This window comes from Desmodus rotundus, chromosome 1, assembly GCF_022682495.2.
Source record: "Desmodus rotundus isolate HL8 chromosome 1, HLdesRot8A.1, whole genome shotgun sequence".
Lineage (NCBI taxonomy): Eukaryota > Metazoa > Chordata > Mammalia > Chiroptera > Phyllostomidae > Desmodus > Desmodus rotundus.
Genome location: NC_071387.1, coordinates 201,179,183 through 201,203,708, shown reverse-complemented (window position 1 = coordinate 201,203,708; position 24,526 = coordinate 201,179,183). Strand labels below are relative to the sequence as shown.

At 32.8% G+C, this 24,526-nt stretch overlaps 1 protein-coding gene across 6 annotated transcripts in view; it reads right to left on the bottom strand.

Annotated features, from left to right (window-relative positions):
- NIPBL (NIPBL cohesin loading factor) overlaps positions 1–24,526 on the bottom strand; it is a 182,737-nt gene that overhangs the window by 31,731 nt on the left and 126,480 nt on the right. For all 6 annotated transcript variants that reach the window (XM_053914377.2, XM_053914375.2, XM_053914391.2 and 3 more), the window contains 16 exons: positions 21,946–22,177; positions 21,001–21,152; positions 20,355–20,435; positions 19,573–19,673; positions 18,010–18,148; positions 13,113–13,195; positions 12,415–12,547; positions 11,398–11,541; positions 8,876–8,965; positions 7,329–7,543; positions 7,122–7,224; positions 6,754–6,852; positions 6,507–6,653; positions 4,227–4,361; positions 3,288–3,386; positions 1,941–1,994 (listed from right to left, as the gene is read on the bottom strand). In XM_053914377.2, the coding sequence (XP_053770352.1) occupies positions 1,941–1,994; positions 3,288–3,386; positions 4,227–4,361; positions 6,507–6,653; positions 6,754–6,852; positions 7,122–7,224; positions 7,329–7,543; positions 8,876–8,965; positions 11,398–11,541; positions 12,415–12,547; positions 13,113–13,195; positions 18,010–18,148; positions 19,573–19,673; positions 20,355–20,435; positions 21,001–21,152; positions 21,946–22,177 (2,007 nt within the window). The remainder of the gene's footprint in view (positions 1–1,940; positions 1,995–3,287; positions 3,387–4,226; positions 4,362–6,506; positions 6,654–6,753; positions 6,853–7,121; positions 7,225–7,328; positions 7,544–8,875; positions 8,966–11,397; positions 11,542–12,414; positions 12,548–13,112; positions 13,196–18,009; positions 18,149–19,572; positions 19,674–20,354; positions 20,436–21,000; positions 21,153–21,945; positions 22,178–24,526) is intronic.

Below are 24,526 nucleotides of genomic sequence, written 5' to 3'. Positions count from 1 at the left end.
GCCCTGACTGGGAATTGAACCCACAACCTTTTGCTTTGCAGGCTCTCGTTCAATCCACTGAGCTACACCAGCCAGGGTCAGAAACCTTACTCTTAACATAGTAGGGCAAAGCAAATAAATATGTTGATTTTCTTGGAAACCAAGATTTTTAGCCTTAAAGAATAAAATCAAAGAAGGACAATCTTATAATCTTGAATTTGAATGAAAAATATCAATATAAATTCTTGATTTATTTTTCTTTCTAAAAAATACATATTATAAAAAGGCCCAAAGCTAAGACAACCTTTAGCAGCAAATATCCACAGCACCGAGATAATTCCAAATGAAGGGATTAGGGCTTATGGGAAAAATGTCAGATTTCAGGTTTGGTGCATGTGATGTGCAAGATGAGTATGAAGCATCTTGTAGAAGCAAAAGTTATTCAGGTTACAAAAAAGGTTGTATCAAAAGGATACAAGACCAACTTGAAGGGACTAACAATGGGCAAAGATAGGAAAATCTGAGCCTCAAAAATAATTATGATCACAATAAATTAAGATATATAAAACAAAAATCTGTTAGTTCATTTGCAGGATAACAAAAAAGCTCATTAGTCTGAAAACTGGTAAGTAATGGAAAAGACTCAAGCATTTCCCATCTTTTCTGTATGAACTGTATTTCTCAGTAATAAATAATCAGAACAAAATTTGTCTTTCAAGAAGTGTCCCAGCTAAGTAATATGAAGCAAATATATTAGGAAAAAATCAGTATTTTGCACCTTCAAATGGAAATAATGAATCTAGGTAATGATCATTTAAAACCAATCCGGCAAGACTATACTATTTGCATCAGGCTGACAACACCTAAACTCAGAGATTACTGACAATGGGACAACTAAATGTTATGTGCCTGTGATGTGATGCAGTCATATTCAGAATCACCTATGAAGTATTCTTGAGTCTTACTCTCAAAACTGAATTTCAATTATTACTAAGCCTCTAGACATAAGAAGTTACAGGAAAAAATGGTGGATAGAGGAACAACTTAAATGACACCAGAAGGAAGAGATCTATGAAATCCAGAATATGGGTCGCTCTACAGAAAAACATGTAAGTGGTATGAAAAAGGGAGGTGTGAGGGGCTGACTATTACAGATTATGAGACTTACCAAAACAATTGCAAAACAACTATAAAAATATATTTTTGAGACAATCAGGGAAATGTAAGGAGTGACTAGGTATTAGATATTAGGGAATAATTTATTAATATTTATTTTGATATAGATGGCGATTTTTTTTTGAAGTAATTTCTATTAGAGGCAGATACTAATGTATTCATGAGTGAAATGATATAAAGTATGGGAATTGCTTTAAAAGTATTACGGCAAAAAAAAAAAAAGATGGGAGAGGGATAAAGATAAAACAAGACTGAAAAAACTGCTGATAATTTCTGAAGCTAGATGATGGGTACTTCTATTTGAAAATTTCTGAATAAAAAATTTATTGGGAAATAAACATTTCTATTTATGAAATTTTAAAAGAACACAAAATGTGGTTTAAATCTGAACTACTAAAGGAAGTTTTACATGTTTTAGAATATGCCAAATTATGCAAAAAGTTATATTTAGTTATAACTAAATATAAAGTTATATTTAGTGCAATCTGTACATCTATTTATACATCTCATGTCTATCACCTAGATTAAAGGGATAAGAAAAAAATAATTATCTGGAAGGGAAGACAGAATTTCAATTACTGATTTAGAAAACTTACTCATAATAATTAATTGAGTAACAGATTAAATGGGGGTATTAACCAAAACATTCAGTCTAATATATTGAAATATATTGAAAAAGCAAATACTTAAAAATAGCTGAAAAGGTTCTATTATATCATAGAGTCTACAAAGAATTTCTATTAAATTTCCTATTATCTGTTATCAGGAGTCAAAATAACACTCACATTTTGAAGGAGTTGCTCAAACCAGTCATATCCAGTATCTCTGCATGCTGCAACCTACAGGGAAAAATATGGTAAAACTATCAAAATTAGAAACTTACTTATTCTGAATAAAATATACTTTTGTTATGGTTTAGCCTTAATTATATAAATGCCTCATCAATGCCCTTAATTAAAAAATTTATTTTTAAAGCAAAGTATTATTTCCAGTAAGCCAGTAATTCACTAATGTTTAAGAATTTTATTTTCGCCCTGGCTGGCATGGCTCAGTGGATTGAGCGATGGCCTGCGAATCGGAGGGCCGCTGGTTCGACTCCCAGTCCAGGGTGCGTGCCTGGGTTGTGGGCCAGGTCCTCAGTGTGGGGGCACATGAGAAGCAGCCACACGTTGATGTTTCTAGCCCTTTCTGCTTCCCTTCTCTCTCTGAAAATAAATAAATCTTAAAAAAAAAATTTTATTTTCAAAATACTTTAGAATACATTAAAAAATTAGTATAATGTGTAGATATTAAATGGGGTATTACACTTTGAATAACTTGAATCACACATTCTCAGAAATCTGTAAATTCTAAAACAAAAAAAGTGGAAATGTTTGCTTTATATTTTCCTTCTACATAACAAATCTACAGATATCAGTGAAACAGACATAATCATGTAATTGATAATATAAAATTTCTCATGCTCAAAACATTAAAAGTATGCTGTCAAAAAATTTATAGCTTATTTGCATAATTAAACATAATGAAACTAATCGTAATTCATGTTTACTGAAAAAGGCAGGAATTACTATTTTTTAAAAGATTTTATTTATCTTTAGAGGGGAAGGGAAGTGAAGGAAAGAGGGGAAGGGAAGGAGAGAGGAAGAGAAACATCAATGTGTGGTTGCCTCTTGTGCGCCCCTTCCTGGGAACTGGCCTGCAACCCAGGGATGTGCCCTGACTGGGAATCAAACTGGCGACCCTTTGATTCACAGGCCCATGTTCAATCCACTGAGCTACACCAGCCAGGGCTAGGTAGGAATTATTATCTCATTTTAGGCTGCCACCCTTGGGCTATTGTTATACCTACTCATCACCCACTTCTTTCCCTCTGAGGTTTCAATCATTAGAGGAATTTGAAGAATTTCAGTATTGGCACTTTAAATCAATGAATGCCAAAAAATGGGGCTATGTAGAAACACCAATCTCATCTTGTATTTCTTGAGTATCTCCAGATATATATAATAAGAGAAGTAATACGAAATGTCAAGGTTAAACAAATGTCTCATTGCCACCCCTCCTTCATAAAACAGGGTAGACCACAATTAGTTTTGCACCCACAGGGACCATTCCCTTGCCGCAATCCTTCTTACCACATCAGTGATATTTAAAATTTTCCTTGTCATTGCTTCTTTATCATTGTGTGGAGTTGGAGTAAACCAGAGTTTTTGGAATGTTTCATTTACTAATTTCTAGAAGGAAAAAAAATCAAACTAAGTATTTACAACAAACATGAAAATTCTCAATCTCAAATTCTTATTAAAACCTAACAGAAGGCTATAAATACCTGATCAAAACAACTACTGAAAATTTTTGGTGTGAATTTTTCAGTTTTTAAATAATCACCAAATCACCAATTTCTTAAAATTATAATCATTTTTTATTTGGTAAATATTTTATATGGGTGACACTATGCCTAGCCTAGAACTTCTGCTTAGTATACACTTGAATATTTTTGGTCAAACTAAAGGAGTTTTTACTACTTTTGCAGGAGAAGTTATTAAAAAAAACCCACAAACATTCGGACAAACATATACATGTAAATTCACTAATAAACTGAGGATTAAAGTTTTAAAACACTACTAATTTAGAAAACCAAGCATATACTACATGCAAATCAAAATAACTTTAATTTGAAAATAAATTTCCTATGTATAATGCAATCCTACAATCACATTAAATATTATAATTGCTGAATATGTTGGAAAAGATCAGATATTAATTAATACGACATCTAGAAATAAATATGCATCAAAGTAAGTCTTTTTCTTGAATTTATAGTCTAAAAATATTGATTCACTTGTAAGTTTTTATACACAGGGATGTGCAAAAGTAGATTTACAGTTGTATGTGAAATAGTTTATTCTTGTGTTATTATTTATTAATTATTGCATTATTTTCCATACAAACTATAAACCTATTTTTGTCAACTCCTATATATTTAAATCAACAAAATCTAGATATAAAAATATATGAATTATTTAAAACATTAATGAAAAATGAATTTTAAGGTGGTCAATGTTTTATCTTACCTTAATGCCCTCTTCATCATTAACTCTGCGAATCATTTTTACACACATTTCTGTAATTTTTGGAAATGTTGGTTGTTCAATACAGATATCTCTTAGAATCTTTATTACTCTTTTCCTGACACTGATACCAGTATCCTAAGAACAGAAAGATATTTTTAAATGTCAAAATATATCGGTATGTCTAGGTGTATGAAATTTGATAAAATTAAATTAGAAAATAAATGCCAACAAACAGTATATATTAACAGGATAAGCATGGTCTACATATTTCTTTATATGCTTTCTTACCGATGTTACTATAAATATGGGTTATTTTATTATCTTGTAATTATTTTAAAATATGAAATCTAATACATGAAAAAAATACTAAATAGCACTGAACACAATACTAGAGTATAAGTTTGCTAAAATTAAATGGGATAAGTGACATGAAACTCTTAGAATAGTGCCTGGCATTTAAACAGCACATGAAACACTCTAACAAAACTGTCTAACCTAAGTCTAATCAAACCACTGTCATTATCTTATGGTTTATAGAAAATACAAGAAACAAAAGAACTAATTAAATAAAACAATGAGGAATAACAAGACTGACCTGGTCAGTCAATGTCAGAGGAAGTGTGTAAAAGGAGTTAGAGAATACCCTAAATTTTATTTTTTTTAAGATTTTATTTATTTATTTTTGGACAGAGGGGAAGGATGGGAGAAGAAGAGAGAGAGAAACATCAATGTGTGGTTGCCTCTCACGCATCCCCCACTGGGGACCTGGCCCGCAAGGTCCTGGCACATGCCCTTTCTGGGAATCAAACCAGTGACCCTTTGGTTCACAGGCCAGAGATCAATCCACTGAGCCACAACAGCCCGGGCAGAATACCCTAAATTTTAAAACATGACCAGCAAAAGCTAGATCTTGATTAGATTTTTTTAAAAAGCTGAAAGAGAAATTTTTGTGAAATTTTGGGAAAACTGGAGAATTTGAATATGAACTGATTATTAGATATTTTGGTTGAGTGAGATATTGGGTGAGGGCAGTACTCTTGTTTTTTGGAGACTTCAGCTGAAATATCTGTGAAAGAAGTAGCAAAATGTGTCAATTAAAAAATATATAGATGACATATGGTGGTGGATACATGGGTGTTCACTATACTATTTCTATCTTTACAAATTTTCATAATTACAAGAGTTTTTAAAATAAATAAAAAACATCAAACTCTAATTGTACAAATTTATTTCCATTATACAGTTTAGCAGTTGTGAAAATATTGTAGGATATATTGCTAGGGCATATGCTATCAGAGTTAACTAGCTTTGAGAATCCTGTTGATTATGCCCTTCACTCTTGAAAAGACTGAAGTACTAAAAAGGAAAAAATTCTTCCATTCTTTCCTTAAATTTTTTGTTTCATTCAAGACTTTGTTAGTTGAAGCTGAAATTATCTGTAACTCTCAATCCCAGTATTCTGATACCAGTCTCAAGGAGATAAACTCCTGTGCCTAATGCATCTCTGTTGAGTTACAGAAGAAGTCAAAATGCCTGCAGTGGGTGGTGTGTAGATTCCAGAGTTATCTAGTAATTCCAATGTTTCCTTTTATATTCCAGGAAAATGCTTCAGGGCCAGAGAAACCCATGACATACAAGAAAATTAAGTATCTTATAGAACAGTATTTCTTAAGTTTGCAAATGACCTTCTTAAGATACAAATGACTTTCTGGTTTAACTTGCTTGTTGTAATTCAGCTCTAAGGAAACATGCAGATACACATAAAGAATTCAAAAATATCATCAGATATTAAAATTCTGTACTTAGGTCTCACTGAAATAATTTCTCTTGCTTATACTTAACTATGTCATGTAGTTCCTATTGTTTACTCATAAACTGACATAGTCTAAAGCAAATAGTAACTAAAAAAAGGAATCCAATTTTCACCAGTGATTCGTTTTACAGTATTGAGCAGTCCTTTTTTTTTTTTAATTACTCGCCTGAGGATACACTTAGAGAGAGGAAGAGGGAGAAAGAGAAACATTGATTGGTTGCTTCCCGTGCATGCCCTGACTGTGGATGGAACACGCAACCTAGATATGTGGCCTGATTGGGAATTGAATCCACAATCTTTTAGTGTATGGGATGATGTTCCAACCTGGCCAGGGCAAAGTATGTCCTTCTTTAGAAAGCTGCTATAGTTCACAGATTATGAAATATAAATATAAATACATAGTTCACAGACTGTACTAGGAAAACAAAATTATATTTATTAATTATAATAAAAATGAAAAAACAAACCAATATTCTTTCAATCAGCATATCATAATACTGCTCAGCAAGCTGAGGTCGACAAAGAACAAATCGACCTAGTAATTCTACTGCTGCTTCTCGGACACTAGTGGAGTTATCCATTAATCGTCCATGTACTCCACGCTGCATATCAAGCTAAAAAAAAATAAAGAAGATATAATCGACAATTAGAACTAATATTTTAATTTGAATAGAATCGAAAGCTCAAAAAAGAATCATCTATGCTCCTCTTTACCCTTGCTAGGATACTGGGGTCTACAGCAACCACCTCAGATAAACACTTCATGGCTTTTGTTCGAACGGCAATTGCATTTTCACCAAGAACTCGAAGGATCTGCCAAGCAAACATTGACATGTTCATAAATTTTAGAACACATAATTTTAAACAAAATACATCATGGAAACAAACAAAAGAATAAAAATAAATATATTTACCTCCCTTTAAGTTTTTTACGAGTGAGTTAAGTACCTATTGTCAACATAGAAACAAATGCTACTTTCACGATCTTTCTTTTCTCAATAAGGAACCATTGCATACTACCCACAAGTATCCAGAATTAGAAAAGTCATTATCATTGTATAAGGAATTCTGGTCCAGTTTACCTGTGTCAAATAAATATCAAAGCTCTGGGCAAACGGCCTCATAGAGGCCAAGTATCGAACAATCAAACAAGCATCATCATAGTCCACAGTATCAGAGTTCATCCTGCAACAACAAGCCATTAAATTTTTATTTATTTTTTTGTAAAGTAGGTAAATAGATTTCAAAGAGATAACTAAGAGTATAGATGTTTTCTCTCTGGATCTTACTTTAATGTGCTGAACTGAGAAGGCGTGGTTCTGATAATGCTTCTAAGAAACTTTTTCCGGTTTTCAGCTCGATGCATAATTTGACCAGTTGTCTCAACTTCCTTTGCGTGATGTGTTCCATCAGATGATTCCTCATCTTTTTGTGATTTCATTGCTTTTTCTGTTTCCAGAGTTGTGTCACGGAACCACTGGGCTATATAGAATTTACGAGAAAACTGAAAAAAAGTAAGGTAAGACATGAGTTTGATGAAATTACTACACAATCAGGAATACAAACATTAAGGTTTATTTTAAAACAACTTCCATCAGTTAAAACCAGATTTTAAGGAAAGTGGAATGTTTAGGATATCTAAATGATAAAAAGCATTATTTTACTTTGTCCCAATAGAATAATGTCAAAAGATAATTTGATAAACACAACTATATTAAATCTAGGATACTACTGTAGATGACTTAACTAAGGACAGTATCACATGAGTCAGTAAAATTAGATAGCTAATGGGTCAACTAGAAGAGTTTAGAACAAATGGATGAAATACTGAAGGTAGAAGACTCTAGTTATTCTCCAAATATCAACTTCAAGAAATACACAGCCAATTATTATTGAAGTATTTTAATGCTGAGTCATTCTTTTAATTTGTTCATTTCAATAATGACTGAAAACCTTTAGTAGATGGCTAAATAGCTTAATTATCTCCAATCTCTTTAGATTGTATACCTCATTAGTAACATAAAATAAAATAAATAATGGTGTGGGGATTGCCTGAGGCAGTAGGGGAAGCTGTGTGGAGAGGCGCAAAGGGGGAAAAATTGGGACAATTATAGTAGCATAATCAATAAAATACAATTAAAATAATTAAAAAGTATCCCACTATATGCACACTGTTCCCTAATATAGTTTATAAATTTTACATAGGAGCCCTGTAGCTCATTTGGTTAGAGTGTTGTCCAGACACACCAAGGTTGAGAGTTTGATCCCTGGGCAGGACACATACAAGAATCAACCAATAAATGTATAAATAAGTGGAACAATGAATTGATGTCTCTCTCTCATGCCACCCCCTTCCTCCCTTCCTCTCTAAAATCAATCAATTAAAAAAATTTAAAAAATTTACATACAAACCCATTATACTAATATTTTTAATACTTATAACATACACAAAAATAGATTTAATAATTATATTAAAAATAAATATACATATAAAATTCTAATAGTTTCTTTTTATATGCTAACAGATTACCTCTTGCAGCACCTGGGCCAGGCCTCCTGTGAGCACTAATGATGTAGCCTAGTTTTAAAGATAACCTATGGAAAGATTTCCAAATGTTTCCCATGTCACACAATTTTAGTACACTATAATATCTGCACCAGAATTCCATAAAGATATATCAATCCATACCATTATTTTCTGTTTGGATTATCAACTATTCTTTTCTTTAAAAAATTGATATTCCAAAAAATCTTCTTCTTCATGATATAATTTTCTTTCAGACCCAATTTGAATAAACATGTGATATTTCCAAAAAATGGAAAAAAAAAATCCTACCACTAGTGAAGGATCAGTCTCAGTGTTTTCATCCAAGTAGTCAAGCAATGCTTTTTGCAATTGTTGGATTTCATCCTCTCCTCCAGAAACCTATAAAATAAGCCGAGTAATGACAAAATAAAATTACTAATGTACTTTAATAAATTCTTTAGTTGTAAACATAAATCTGAGGAAAACTAACAAATGGTAAAAATGAAAATATAAGTGCAGCAACTAAATGAAATAACTGAAAAATACAATTTTTGAAAAATATAGTATGTTGCTAGCTGAGGCTGGCCTTTATTTCTATGAACTACATGTTATCTTTCTTTGAGGGAGCTCATAAGCAGCTGACAAAAATTATCAGAACAACGTGTTTAATCTTCAGAGGTAGAAAGATCCTAGCACTATTTTTCTGTTTGGGAAAAGACAACTCCAAACTTTTAATCTAGTAAATGGAAACTGTTATTATCTGTATTGCTATGTGTTATGGGTTTCTTTGGGATACTATTTAAAAAACAACATTCTGGAAGGGGAAATTTTTATTTGTAATTAATATAAAAATAGTACTTTAGTTCACACAGGATATTAACTATACAGTGGTTGGTTGAGCTATATATTTAGGTCCTGTCAAGAATAATACAGAGAAGAAATTAACTGTGAGTTGACATTCATGTCTCCAGCTTATACTGTTGAGTTGGCCAAGCGAAATGACAAATACATGGTTTAAAATATATACAAGCAGAAAACAAGGATGAAAATAACCCATGTTCTAGAAGAGTGATAAAATGGACACATTCAGAAATTCATCATAGCACTGTAAACCAGTACACTGTAAACTTCCAAAAGCAATTTGGATGTATGTCAAGAGCTATAAAAATATTTATGAATGACTCCTGCTCTCTAGTTTTATAGTGTACTATCTACCTGGCCATGTGACAAATAAGAGGTTCCAGGTCCACTCTAAGAAATAATGAAAGTCACCTAGAACCTAGACTTTGGTTTCTAAATTACCATTTCCCAATTAAAGGAACCAATAGTAGTAGTACTTGGAGAAATGGCTGATTCCAGGGCTGTGGAAAGTAAAGTAAAAGATGAGTGTGATACTTCTCACTGTGCCACAAAGTAAGAAAATCCTCAAATAAAGATAGGAATATATCAAAAAGATACAAAAGCCAACTTAAAGGGGCTCTCACTGGTCAAATCCTAGACCATTTGATCATTAAAATGATGATAGCAACAAATTATAACCTATTAAAAAGGAACAGCAGTATTGTACTAATGGTAATGTCTTGCTTTTGATAACTATACTGTGGATATTTCAGTGAAAGTTCTTGTTTGTAAAAAATACACATCAAGTAATGGTTCTCAAACTTCAGCATTCACTGGAAACACAAGAAGAGTATGTTAAACCAAAGATTGCTGAGCCCCACCCCTAGAGTTTCAGAATCAGTAGCTCCAAGAAGAGCCCTAAGAATTTGCATTTTGACAAGTTCCTAGGTGATGGTAATGTTGGCGCTACCTGTTAAAGGAATCACACTTACAGATACACATAAAGGTATATTTTGAAAAAGAATCAGAAGGCAAATATAAGCGTCAAAAAGTAAGAAATTTTGGTAAAAAGTTTATGGAATCTCTTTGTACTAATCTTAAAACTTACCTGGTTAAGTTTAAAATTATTTTGAAATATAAAGTATAGTGAAAAAAAATCAGAAGTATCTTTAATGGTCAACATAGACCAAGTTATGAACAATTAAAAAAAAAAAAGAGTAGAAAAAATAAAAACAGTTGTATGTGGTTGGATTAGAGAGCTATCTACCAATTTTCTTAAGTAACTTACGGTATTACTACCACCTCATCCATACTTAAAAAAGAATGAGTGCAGCAAAAAAACGCTTTTTTTTTTTTTACCTCCAAACATGAAAGTTCTCTCATATAATAAAATCAAAAGAAGTCCTTGCCCTGGCTGGTGTGGCTTAGTGGACTGAGCACCAGCCTCCAAACTGAAAAGTTGCCAGTTCAATTCCCTAGTCAGGGCACATGCCTGCGTTTATTGCAGGCTAGGTCCCTGACTGGGGGAGAGCAAGAGGAAACCAATCGGTGTTTCTCTCCCACATCAATGCTTCTCTTCCTTTCACTCTCTCTAAAAATAAATAAATAAAATCTTTAGTATGAAAAAGAAATCAAAAGAAGTTCCCCTCACTCTTCCCCAACATAAAAAGATATACAACATTTAAAAACAATTTGAGTGTGAAAAATCATCATCACAGTAAACTGAAGATTTAAATGAAACATGTTAAACCAAAAGAAAAATAGCATCATACACCTGTAACAATGGTTTGTAAAAAGAAAGCAAACTAAGGATTTATGTAAATCATTTAAATGTTCGTGTTAGACATATTTCACTGTAAGTGTCAACTTTCTCTAGTAGGGCTTTTGAAAAGCCCACTGTTAGAAATAATTTTGAATCTACAAAATGACATACCTAAAGAAAGTACTTAAGTATTATTTATCTCCATAATTTTAATCCTTTATCTGAATACCTGTTTTAAAATTCTCTCTATAGATCCTTGATCCATTTTGCTTGTGACAGCATCTTTCCTCAATCGGGCAGCAACAGTTCCAAGGTAATCAAGAGATGCCACTCTTAAAGCCATTTCTGTTGACTTGTTACTGAATTGATGAACCTAGACATCAAAATAAAGCAAATTTTGGTATAATTTAATCAGTTTATCACAATGTATTTTCTATAACAATTTAGTATATAAATTCAAAATCTATGCCGTATCATCTGAAATAGAAATTTTTTCCTGTGATATTGTTCCACAATGTAATTGCCTTGTGAGTTTCTGCAGTCTGAACATTTTCATAAAAAAAAAATCATAGCTTAAACCTAAGAACACAGTCACTTTCTTTAAATATAGGCTCAGCTGTTTATTTGTAAAAAATGGGATTTCTTAGGCTGGAATTCTGATGCCTATGAAACATTACTTTGATTCCAGAATACTATTATTTTCCAGTTCACAGAAAGTAAGGTCCCAACAGCTTTGTAAAAATTTGTATCACACAAGTCCAAATATAGTTTAAAAACAAAATCACCATGTTTTTCTGTATTTCCCTGTGTCACAGGAGGACTAAAAAGTGTCATGTCTTTAGAAATACTCTAAAAAATTACAGAGTCACATAATCAGTTTCATGCTTTGAAATGAATTAGCTACAGTAACTTATGACTCAGTGTTGAGATGCTTTTAACTAACAATATAAAAGTTCCAAACAAACAAAACAAAATACACCCCCCAAAATAAAACAGAAAAAAAAACCCCAACTGATTCTTAAGCACTATTATTTTATGTAATGAAATGAAAGCACCAAAGTCACAACATTCTGGTTTTCTACAAGGTACTGACAATATTGTGTACAATTATGCACATGCAAAAAAAGAGATGCAATGGTCATATTTCCTTACACATTTTTAAAGAATTCATCATCTGTGAATCAGAGTACATCCTCATTATGTTGTCTTCTAGTAATCTAATAATCTTTAAATGCTATACTCTTACCAACAGTCTCCCTAACAAACTAAGGAGTAGTTCAGCAGCTGGCCATTCAGGCTTATTGACTGTTGAAAGAAGATCTTGAACAAAATTTTCAAATAGTGGTCTGTAATCTTCTTCACCTTGTTTACTACCACATCTGTTCAAAGATAAATAATGAAAAGGCTGTGAATTTAGGTGACATGTCGACCAATATGACTGAAATTTTGCTAAGTTTTCTCTTCTATGTATCTAATAACAAGGTATTAGGAGAGTACATAAAAACATGGTTTAAAATAAATTATTTCTCAAACTTCATCACCCCTCCCCCACTATAGTGAATTAATTTATTAACATTACTATCTGGTAAGTATAACACATTTTGAAAAATGACCGGCTTTTCTATGGCATTACCATACATTTTTATGGAGGCTAGCCTCTTCCCACAACTTTCCTATTCAATTAGCATGCCCTAAAATTTACTAAAAAAGAAATATTACAGAATTCCAATCTAGTACTTTAACTTTTGGAGTCCAACATATAAGCAAGTTCACAAAATTGTAGATTTTTAATATTCCAAGTACCTCATTTTAAAGATAAAAAAAATCAAGAGCCAGAGACATATAAACAAGGTTCAGATTATGATAGAAAATAGGATTAATTTTTTACTTAAACTATTCTCTACACTGGGAAAAATAAAAATCAGATTAGATTACAACACTTACTTTTTAAGGAAGATGGAAAGGAAGTTTTGGGCTGTTCGCATGGCTGTTTCATAAGAGTTGGTAATGACAACATCTTGGTCAACCTAGATTGAGAAAAATAAATTTATACAAAGATAAGAAATAACCAACAAATAAAATAGCAAAGTTGCTAATGTTATGTTATTATTGAATACAGGTAATATATTTACTTTTTAAATTCTATTTTATTATTTATGCTATTATAGTTGTCTCAATTTTTCCCCCTTTGCCACACTACTCCCTCATGCAATCCCCACACTGTTACCCATGTCCACGGGTCATGCATGTATGTGCTTTGGCTACTCTATTTCCTATTTTGTACATTACAACCCCATGACTATTCTGTAACTACCAGTTTGCACTTATTAATCCCTTCACCTTTTTCATTCATACCCGACCTCTCTCCCATCCGACAACCATCAAAACATTCTCTGTATGATTGTTTCTGTTCTGCTTGTTTATATTTTTAGATTCAGTTGTTGATATGTATTTTATTGCCATTTTATTCATATTTTTAACCTTTTGCTTCTTAAAGAAGACCCTTTAACATTTCATGTAGTACTGGTTTGCTGATGATGAACTCCTTTAGCTTTTTCTTATCTGGGAAGCTCTATATCTTTCCTTCAATTCTAAATGATGGCTTTGCTAGTTTGAGTAATCTGGGTTACAGATCCTTGCTTTTCATCACTTTGAATACTTCTTGCCAATCCCTTCTAGCCTGGAAAGTTTCTTTTAAGAAATTAGCTGACAGTCTTATGGGAGCTCCCTTGGTGGTAATTAACTGCTTTTTTCTTTTTTAAAAAGACTTCAGTTATTTATTTTTAGACAGAGGGGAAGGGAGGGAGAAAAAGGGAGAGAAGCATCAATGTGTGGTTGACTCTCACGTGTTCCCTACTGGGGACCTGGCCCACAATCCAGGCATGGGCCCCGACTGGGAACTGACCTGGCAACCCTTTGGTTCGCAGGATGGTGTTCAGTTCACTGAGCCATACCAGCCAGGGCACTAACTGCTCTTTTCTTGCTGCTTTTAAGATCCTCTCTTTGTATAAACCTTTGCCATTTTAATTACCATGTGTCTTGGTGTGGACCTCTTTGCATCCATCTTGTTTGGGACTTTCTGTGCCTCCTGGACTTGTATGTCTACTTCTTTTACCAAGTTAGGGAAGTTTTCTATCATTTTTTTTTTCATATAAGTTTCCAATTTCTTGCTCTCTCCTCCTTCCTGTACCCCCATGATGCAAATGTTGGTATACTTGAAGTTTTCCCAGAGGCTCCTTACACCTCTGGGAAAAAAAATCTTTTTAGGATTTTTTCTTCTTGCTCTTCTGCTTGGTTGTTTTTTGCTTCCTTATATTCCAAATGGCTGATCTGATTCTCAGCTTTTATCACTCTATTGTTGATACCCTGTAAATTGTTCTTTTATTTCAATTAATGTATCCTTTGTTTCTGATTGAATCTTTTTTATGTTGTTGAGGTTCTCACTAAGTTCATTGAGCATCTTCATAACCAGTATTTTGAACTCTGCATCTAGTAGGTTGTCTGTCTCCATTTTATTTAGATCTTCTGGAGTTTTGTTCTTTTTTTTCATTTGGGCCCTGTTTCTTCGTCTTCTCACTTTAGCAGCTTCCCTGTGTTTGTTTCTATGTGTTAGGTAGGGCTGCTACGTCTCTCAGGCTTGGTAGAGTGGCCTAGTGTAGTAGGTGTCCTGTATGTTCCAGTGGCACAGCCTCCCCTATAACCCAAGCTGGGTACTCAAAGTGCTCCCATTGTGTGGGCTGTGTAGACCCTCTTCTTGTAGTTGAGCCTTGATTGCTTTGCCATGTCCAAGGTCAGCCACCACCTGTGTTTTGGCCAGAGTCACACAGCATAAGCTACAAAGCAATCTGCAGATGGCTGATACTTGTGCTACGCTTGGAGGTGCCCAGGAAAGGCCAAGCTGTGAATCATGGCCGGCTGCTGCTAGTGCCTGGCCTGGGGCAACTCAGTGAGAGGTATGGGGCTCACGGAAGCCAGCTGCTGCTTGTTTGAGAGAATTTACGAAAATCTGAAGCATGGGTAAAGACAAGTCAGTTGTATGGAAAACCCACTCTACACAGCTTGGGTGGGCCTAAAAGCCAAGTGGATCAAACAGAGTGAGTCAGGTTAATGAAATATCAGGTATGGTGCCTGCCTGCTCAAGTGTGGGGGTGGGGTGGGAGGTGTAGGGCTATAAAAGGCATAATTGCCTCTGCCAGCACTTCTGCCTGGGAGAAAGCTCCCTCCCAGCTCTCACTTTAATGCTGGACAATTCAGATCCTCCCCATATGGCTCTGGTGCCTTCCAAGCTGCTGCCCTGGCAATGGAGCTCAGAGGCAGTGAGTCCAAAGGAAGCCTGTGCATGGGCTCTTTAGCTTGGGACTGCAGAAGTTTCTGTCTTTGACAGCCTCAACATCTGCTGGATTTACAGCTAGATGTTATGGAGACTTATCTTCCTGGAATTGGAACCCTGAGCTGGAGGGGCCTGGGACCCCTCGCTCCTGAGATATCCCTCCGATTTTCATCTGCCATACATGTGTGGGACTAGCTTGTTCCACATCTCTATCCCTCCTACCAGTCTCGATGTGATTTCTTCTTTAATTCCATAATCATAGGACTTCCATTCAGCTGCATTTATGATGGTTCTGAATGATGACTGATCTATAGTTTAGTTGTAATTGTGAAGAGGTGAGCTTTGTTTACCTACACCAAAATTGTGACTAGAAGCCCAGTAATACATTTAAATACTAAAATGCTTAACTATTATTTTACATATAAAGAAAAAGGCTACAATTACTATATTAAACATATTTTAATACTTCATAAAAACAAAATAAAAATATTGAGTTCATATTAGTTTATTAAAATATGTAAGAGTGACAAATGTGGTTAACAAATGTAACATTAATAGTTGCTTATCATGATCTAGGCCCAGAATAAGAAAGTGATTGAAAATACAAAATCATTACAAGCTCTAAGTTTATGAAACATTGGAATATAATCCAAAAAAATTTTTTTTAACTCCTTCATTAGAAATTTAAAGGCCAGGATATAAACCAGTCATTCAAAGTTTTGAAAACCAAAGGGCAATTAAATATGTGAAAAAGCTCACGATTAACCAGGAAAATGCAAATTATAACATGGTATCATTTCACACTGACCAGAGTAGGTAAAATCAAAAGGTAAGAATATAAACTGGAACACTACTTTGCTGAGCAAACTGACAAGTTTCAGTAAAGTTGTATGTACACTATGATTTAATATTTTACTTCTAAGTATATCTAGAGATAATCCTGATCAAAGTTGTGATATAGTTATACATGTTTACCTCAAGTCAAAAAGAAGTCCCTATTAAGTTATATCTACTAAAACAATGTTAAGAAAAAAAATTTGCTGTAAACATATCAGGATATCACTTACGTAAATTTGAAAAATAATTCTGTATCAAATTTAGGCAGATAAATATGTAAACAGAAGGATTAAACACTCTTGTGATACTTATTGAGAATGGTTAAGGAAGGGAAGAGTGGAGAGAGAATAATTGGATTAGGAGGGGAAGAAGAAACAAGAGGGACCTAACTTTTTTGATAGGCATTTTTTACTTAATTAATTATTCCTATCTCTTTTGGACTTTTTTGAAGCAATATTATAAAACCCATAAAAATGATAAGTGTTAGGGTATAAAATCTATAAACCAAAACAAATCTTAGTTATGATTTATTTAACTGTGAGGTCATAAACTCATTTTATGCATAAATTAGTTATATTACAATTATATGTTATGCATTAATATAGATATTACATATTATAATATACACTTTCACATTCAATATCTTACTTGAGTCTTACGAATTGGTATGGTAGGCTTGTTAGGTACTATCATCACCATTTCATAGTGGAAGAAACAAACTCAGATCAAAATGATTTGTTTGTTTCATCACTGGAAGACATTAACAGGCTGAACCAGAACTCAAGTCCTAAAGCCCAGCCATGACACCCTAAATAACAACTTCAGTTCTGTAAAAATGGTAGAGACGCCCTGGTTGGTGAGGCTCAATGGACTGAGCGCAAGCTGCAAACCAAAGGGTCACCAGTCTGATTCCCAGTCAGGGCACATGACTGGGGTGTGGGCCAGGTCTCCAGTGGGGACCACATGAGAGGCAACCACACATTGATGTTTCTCTCCCTCTCTTTCTCCCTCCCTTCCCCTTTCTCTAAAAATAAATAAATAAAATCTTAAAAACAAAAAGAATGGTAGAGAATATAAGGGGGGACCCCAAAAGAACCACATTTATTTATAAAAAATTGTGTATTTATTCTCGCATGTTTAAAATTCAGTGACCTTCAAAGTATGCTCCAGTTGATGCAATACACTTGATGAGGCGATGTTTCTTCTACTGCTCAAAACAGTTTTTTGAACTTGTCAATTGTGATGCCTTTTAACACTTCTGTTGTTTTTTGTTTTACATTTTCCACATCGGCACAATGTTTCCCTTTGAGGGCTTTTTTTTTTCCCACCCAGGGAAGCAACAAGAAAAAAAGTCACTTGGGGCAGGATCGGGTGACTGGAAGGGTGGGGTTAAGGGGGTAATGATGTTTTGGGTCATAAACTGCTGAACACTCAGTAAGGCAGGTGTGCTTATAAATCACCCATAATGAAATGGGCAAACTCGCTGAAAGTTTTCAAAAAAAATTCACCAAAGCTGAACACAACCTCTTACAACACCACCTGGTACGCTGATACAGATGGGTTCTGAGAACTCTCACCTAGAGTGGGAAGCATGTACTACAAGGGGTCCACCCTCATATATGTGCTTTTTCCTATAAAAATACAAAATTATAAAACTTATAAAAAATTTCTTACTTTTTTATTTGAGTCCTCTTCCGAATTAGAGTCCTTCTCTGATGATGGTAAGTGTACTACACACTGAATTAATTGTAAAACCAGTGCTGTAACCATCTGAATATACATAGGCTCTCCATCCATATCACTACTATTTAACCTTTAATGAAAAAAGAAAATATTTAAATCATAAAGAGTATAAAGAGAATTTCATTTTCATGTCATTTGTTATCTTTAAGTTTTAGGATGCTTTCATTACCGAAATACTTCGAGGTATTAGCTTTAGGATGCTTTCATTACCAAAATACTTCTAGGTATTAGACAGTAGTATCATGTCTAATTATTTTTAATAAATTAGAAAAAATACCAATTAAATCCCTACACATACTTAGATAACTAAAACAAAGGAAAATGAAATATTTAATAATATTTCCGTCCACATCCCATGTGTACTACAGATAAAACATTTATAATGAAAAATATAACATACTTCTCAAAATAATTTTTTTAAATGAGAAAAGTCTTCCAGATTCCCAAATGCCCCTGCATTGTGGTATTCATTCTTACTAGTATCTGCTACAGTCAGCTCTGGATCACCTGTGCTATAGTGTAAGGTCTATTGGATAGAATATAAAAAAAATCAAATTCTAACTCTTTTGTTCTAAAGATAAAAACACAGGAAATTTTTTACATGTTGATAGCTTTTCTTCAGGTATAACAGACAAGATATTTATCAATACACAATTAGTCTCAAAAATTAAGATAATAATAATTATTTTACAGAAGACAGCCTTGAAAGCAATATAATTCTATATACCAGATCAACACATCTAATCACTCAGGAATATTACGATAGTAGTTATGATAATGATGATGATTACCTATGACAACACAGACAATAATGCTGACCACAGCAGTGGATAACATTCCTTAGTTACTCTGTGCTTAGTGATTTAAAGCATTTAATCTTCATGTCTACTTTCTATACTGCTGTTAAAGCAATCTTTTGGCTCTTTTAAAAACAGTATTTAGTGACTTCATATGATATAAAGTATTAAGTGCAAGTTCCTTAGTGTGGCTTATAAAATCCTTAAACTGCTTCTGACTCTTTAGAGACAATTTCTTATTGCTCCTCTCACAGACAAGTGGTTCTTAACTAGGGATGATTTTGCTTCTCAGGAGACATTTATCAGTGTCTGGAGAAAATGTCGGTTGTCACTTATTGGAAGGAAAGGTGTTGTTCTTGACATCTAGTAGGTAGAGATGTCAGGGATGCTGCTAAGCATGTTACCAAGTACAGGACAGCCCTGCATCACAAAGTATTATCTGGCCCAAAATGTCAATAGCACCAAAACTGAAAAACTCTGCCACAGATCTTTATATTTGAGATCAGTGAATTTCTTTAGCTCACCCAAATATGTATTGTTATTTCACACATCTAAGCTATTCTTCATTCTCTTTTGACTGAACTGTCTCTCTTTTATTTGAATATTAAAATGAAAAGTTAGACAGAAATAATGAACAATATATAAAGGCTACAATATAATGAAGTTCTCAATTATACTTGACCTTTGCTATAATTACCTGAAGTTCCTTAAACTCCTCTTGCTGGTTGGTAATCTTGCAAGTGAAGTAAAAATTTCTTCCAAAATTAACTGCCTATGTTTTTCATATCTTGAGAATACCTGTTCAGTATTATAAGATTCCAAATTAAGGTTTTTATAATTATTGGGAAATAAAACAAAAATGATACTATACGTGATAAAAAATATAATCTGCCATTTAAAATGAAAATGTTTTTAACATTTTCAATAGCAATGACTGAAATAACCTGCTTTTTCTATGATCAATAACATTTTTATAGCAATGTATAGAAAGATTCAAATGATTTTAAACAATTACAATTTTAGAGAAAATATTATAGATTACTAACTAAAAAATATACATTTTTTATTTCTTTTCCTCACCCAAGGACATTTTTTTCCATTGCTGTTAGAATGAGGGCAAGGGGGGAGAGAGAAACATCGATGTGAGAGGAAAACATCAATAGGTTGCTTTCTCCTATGTGCCTGGACGACTGATCAAACCCATGACCTGGATGTGCAGTCTGAATGGGAATGAAACCTGCAAACTTTACGGTCTACAGGACAACTCTCCAACCAACTCAGCCACACTAGCCAGGGCGGTAACTAAAACATTTTTAAGTATTTAGAAGTGCTTAAAATCTAAGGGACATTAAAACAGTTTTTATGTTGAAATGAATCCATGGAAAATGCAAATCTGCATTAATTTTTACAAGTTTGGATTAAATGTTATCAATATTTTTCTTGGGGGATAAACTAAAAATATGAATTAATTATACTTACTGCAGTGACTAACTTAATGGCACACAATTGTAGTTCACTGACATTTTCCACAAAAAAAGGTGTTATTCCCATTGAAGATACCTGCGCACACACATAAAAAGAATAATTACTACACATCTCTAGTTGATTTCAGTTACAGTCTACCTTAATAAATCCTAAAACATTCACAAACTTACTGCAAAACACTAAGAGGGCTTTTACTTCCCCTCATCAATCTGCACCTAGTTCTTTCTCTGATCCCTTTCATCTTCAAACACATGAGCAAATACCTTCCTTCACAGCTGCAATTTCTCTAATCTCTACCTTTTGGGTTGACAAATGTCGCAGAAATAAAAAGAAACAAAAAACACTGCTGTCATTCGGATAAAAACATCCTGACATATTTTAAAGAAAATGATAATATATCTTTCAAAGAATTAGGGTTTAGAATATATACTACATTTATTCACCTGTCTTCTGCACAAAATGTTTCTTTTTAAAATTTCCCTGGAATTTACTTCAATTTAAGATATATACTCTGCATGAAAAAAAATTAACACAGTGCTGATATTATTATCAAATGAGTAAGGTTCTATTGAACTCAATTAGACTCTCTATTCTTAAATCATTTGGTCTGTAAATATAAAAATGCTTCAAAATAACTTACCTGAAGAATTGTTGTATCTGTAAGAAGCTGGATCTCTAACAATTCTGATAAGCTGCTAACAATGTCACAAACTTTATTATAAAGCATTACTATTACTCTCTGCTTATGAGTAGAACACTTTGCCCGTTTTGCCTTTGAACTTAATATGCCTCCTAAAAAATACAAGAAATATATAAACTTTCAATAATTTTTTATAAATAGTAATAAAACTGTTTTCTGAATTAAAAGAATACATTTGTTTTCTACATAAAATTCTGGTAAATAAAGCTGGATATTTATTAAATGAGAAAATTACTCTAGGTATATTTAGTTAATAGTAAACATTATTTTAACAATACTGTATGGCACATTTCAGTGGCTATTAAATTCTTGTATTTAAAATATTACTTCATCTTCATTTCTATTTTATTAATTGTAAGATTATAAAATAGTAAGTTTCTATTTCCCTTTAAGTTAATTTGCAATTAAACAGGTAACTAAATGTAGGTTATTCAGAAACCAAGTTTGTCTTCCATTCTTCAACCATATACATGTTAACTATTTCACTGCTCATTTATAAAAGGTTAGAAATAAAAGAATGAATATGTATCCTGAATCAATCCTTTTTGTAGATAACTAATATTTTGGGTAAAATTAAGGGAAAGTGATAAAGGAAAGTGAAGCTATATTACCTAGGATTTTTCCAGATAAAAACTACTTCATTTTTCCAGTAGAAACTACTTTATTTTATGTAAATAGGTGCTAAAGAAATAACTGAACAAATACTGGGTTAACTAAGCTTTATATTCTAGTCAAATCAAAGGCAGTGTTTATTATATTCTATGTAATCTAGTTTTTATGCCATTTTAAGTCATTGCATTCTGATCCATCCAACATGGTAAAATTATATAATAGATAATTTTGGTATTATACTAAAACATTATCAATATAAAAGGGAAAACTAACCTCCATGAGGATCTAATCTGTAAACAGGATCATACTGAGGATAAAGTGTGTTCTGCAAATGAAATTTAGTGTACTGTATAACTCTTTCAATTACATCCTCAATATATACAGCTTTTGGCATGTTAGGGGATGTCATGATGTTGATGGTTGTAAGACAGGCATCCGCTGATTTTGTAACTCTCTCCATAATAAGGTCTCTCCATAACCTTTCTTCTTCTTCAGTATCGTTATTCTATAAAACAGCACGTTGTTAATGAAATGAAAATAAACACATTTATACCTTAACATATTTAAAAAAACCACTATGATATATTTGATTTTCACAGGTGGAAAACATGGTAAGAGTTTTGATGTGTGTATATTCTTTAAAAACATTAGGAATGAAGTATAAATACTAATATTGCTATGTTTCAACATAATATACTGTTTCTTAATTTCACCACTAGATGATATTCCAATGACAAAGTTTTAGTTACCTTTACCTGTGTACTGTATCTACATCTAAGATTTTAGCTGAAGACTGTAATTATATACATTAATTTTGTGTTTGGGGTATAAACAATAGGATAGTCAAAAAAACTTTATAAACTCTGATTGCTGTTGTGAGAACAAAGCAAAAATTAACAATAACAAAAGGTAGAGCCTTATTTAAAAGTAGTAAAATGTTACTATCATTCCAATACCTCTTTTCCAACACTGAATTTTTGAAACTGAGATTAAAAGCACTGATTATGCATACTACTGAAAACATAATTTACTTTCTAAAATGAATAATGCAACAACTGACTGAAGACCACATTTTAATTTACACATCAGCAGCCTGCATTATAATTGTGAAGGGGTACTTTTAATCTTAGTTATAGTAGAGGGTTTTACTTTATAAATAAACTAATTAAAGCAGAGAGGGACTTTCTAATCTTTAATGCCTAAAAACTTGATTACTTTTTTCCTAACTCTCCAGCTTCCTCTCATTTTATTGCTTACATGCCTACTTAAAAATAAGATAAAGTAGCTTTTTTTTGATATTAAAATTGCTGTTTGGAAGAGTCCGTTAAAGAGGTTTATCATTCATGCCAAACATTAAGATGATCTGCAGCACATTAAATAGTGCTGTTTTCAGAAACAAAAATAATTTCATTAAGACTGAATCAGCTAGCTCTCCAGAACTCTAGATTCTTGATGATATTTATCACAATTTCTTGTGAAATTAAACTTTTTAAAAAAACTTGCAGACTAAAGATGGAGCATACTACCACTATAGGTTTCTCTAAACTTCTTATTTCTAGCATTCAAAAAATAATTTAGAGGGGGAATTGGAAAAATATGGATATATTTAATAAGCCATTGAAATACAACCTCAGATTTCTTCCTACAATTTTTTATTCCATGTACATCACTTAGCAATCCTATGGCTTCTAAAAACATCAAGAACATGTTCCTCATAAGATAAAATCCAGAACATGTACAAAATACACATAGTATGTATTTACATAGGAGAATAGAAGAATATATATATATCAAAAATGTTAATTAGTAGTTACTGATGGATAAGAATATGGACCTTTTGTGCTTTTTATGTTTTGGAAAATTTTTAAAATAAATCTACTGTTTTTTAATATCAGGCTTTTAAAAATGAATATTCACTAATTCAAAAATTTCCCACTTCTTTTATCTCTTATATTAAATGCCTATAAACATCAATGTTTCTATTCATTAATGAAAAAGATATCAAGATCAATTTGAGTACACATATGACTTTGAATGTTTGCTACAATGCTAGGAAGACAGATCCCAGGCAATCAGTTTAAATCAGTTCATAAATCATTGCACCATGTTGCAAGTGCTTTTCATATAAACAAACTAAAATGTAATAACAGTTCCAGTTACCATTTACTGAGAACTTACAACATGCCAGACATTGTTAAGCACTTTACATGAATTGACTTATTTAAAAACCTTTTCATAACCATTTGAGTGAGGTATAAAAATGGCATATAAGAATTAATGTTTTAGGATACATTAGGAAATCAGCATAAGACTTCTAAGTAATTTTCCAGGGAAGGTCAACAGAATTACTACCTACTATTAGTTATTTCTTAAATGAAAAGACGTTTTAAACACACTCATACACTTACACAAGGAAGAGCATAATATAAAAGAACAGTCCTTTAAATTAAATGAATTTATATGTCATTATTTTTCATACTTTACTTCAAAGCTGTGAACTGATCATGTGTACAATCAATTTTGAATTGCTAAAAGTGCAACTTTGCCAGCAATGTTAGTGACTGTAACTAGTAAATGTGGTAACAAGCCAAAATTAATGAAGTTTGGAATTTTCCCTATAAATCAAAGTTCCTATGAAAAAAATACATCTTGCCCTGGCTGGCGTGGTTCAGTGGATTGAACACTGAACCAAAGGGTCACCGGTTCAATCCACAGTCAGGGCACGTGCCTGGGTTGCAGGCCAGGTCCCCAGTTGGGGGCGCACAAGAGGCAACCATACATTGATGTTTCTCTCTCTCTCTTACTCCTTCCCTTCCCCTCTGTCTAAAAATAAATTAAAATATATATATATATA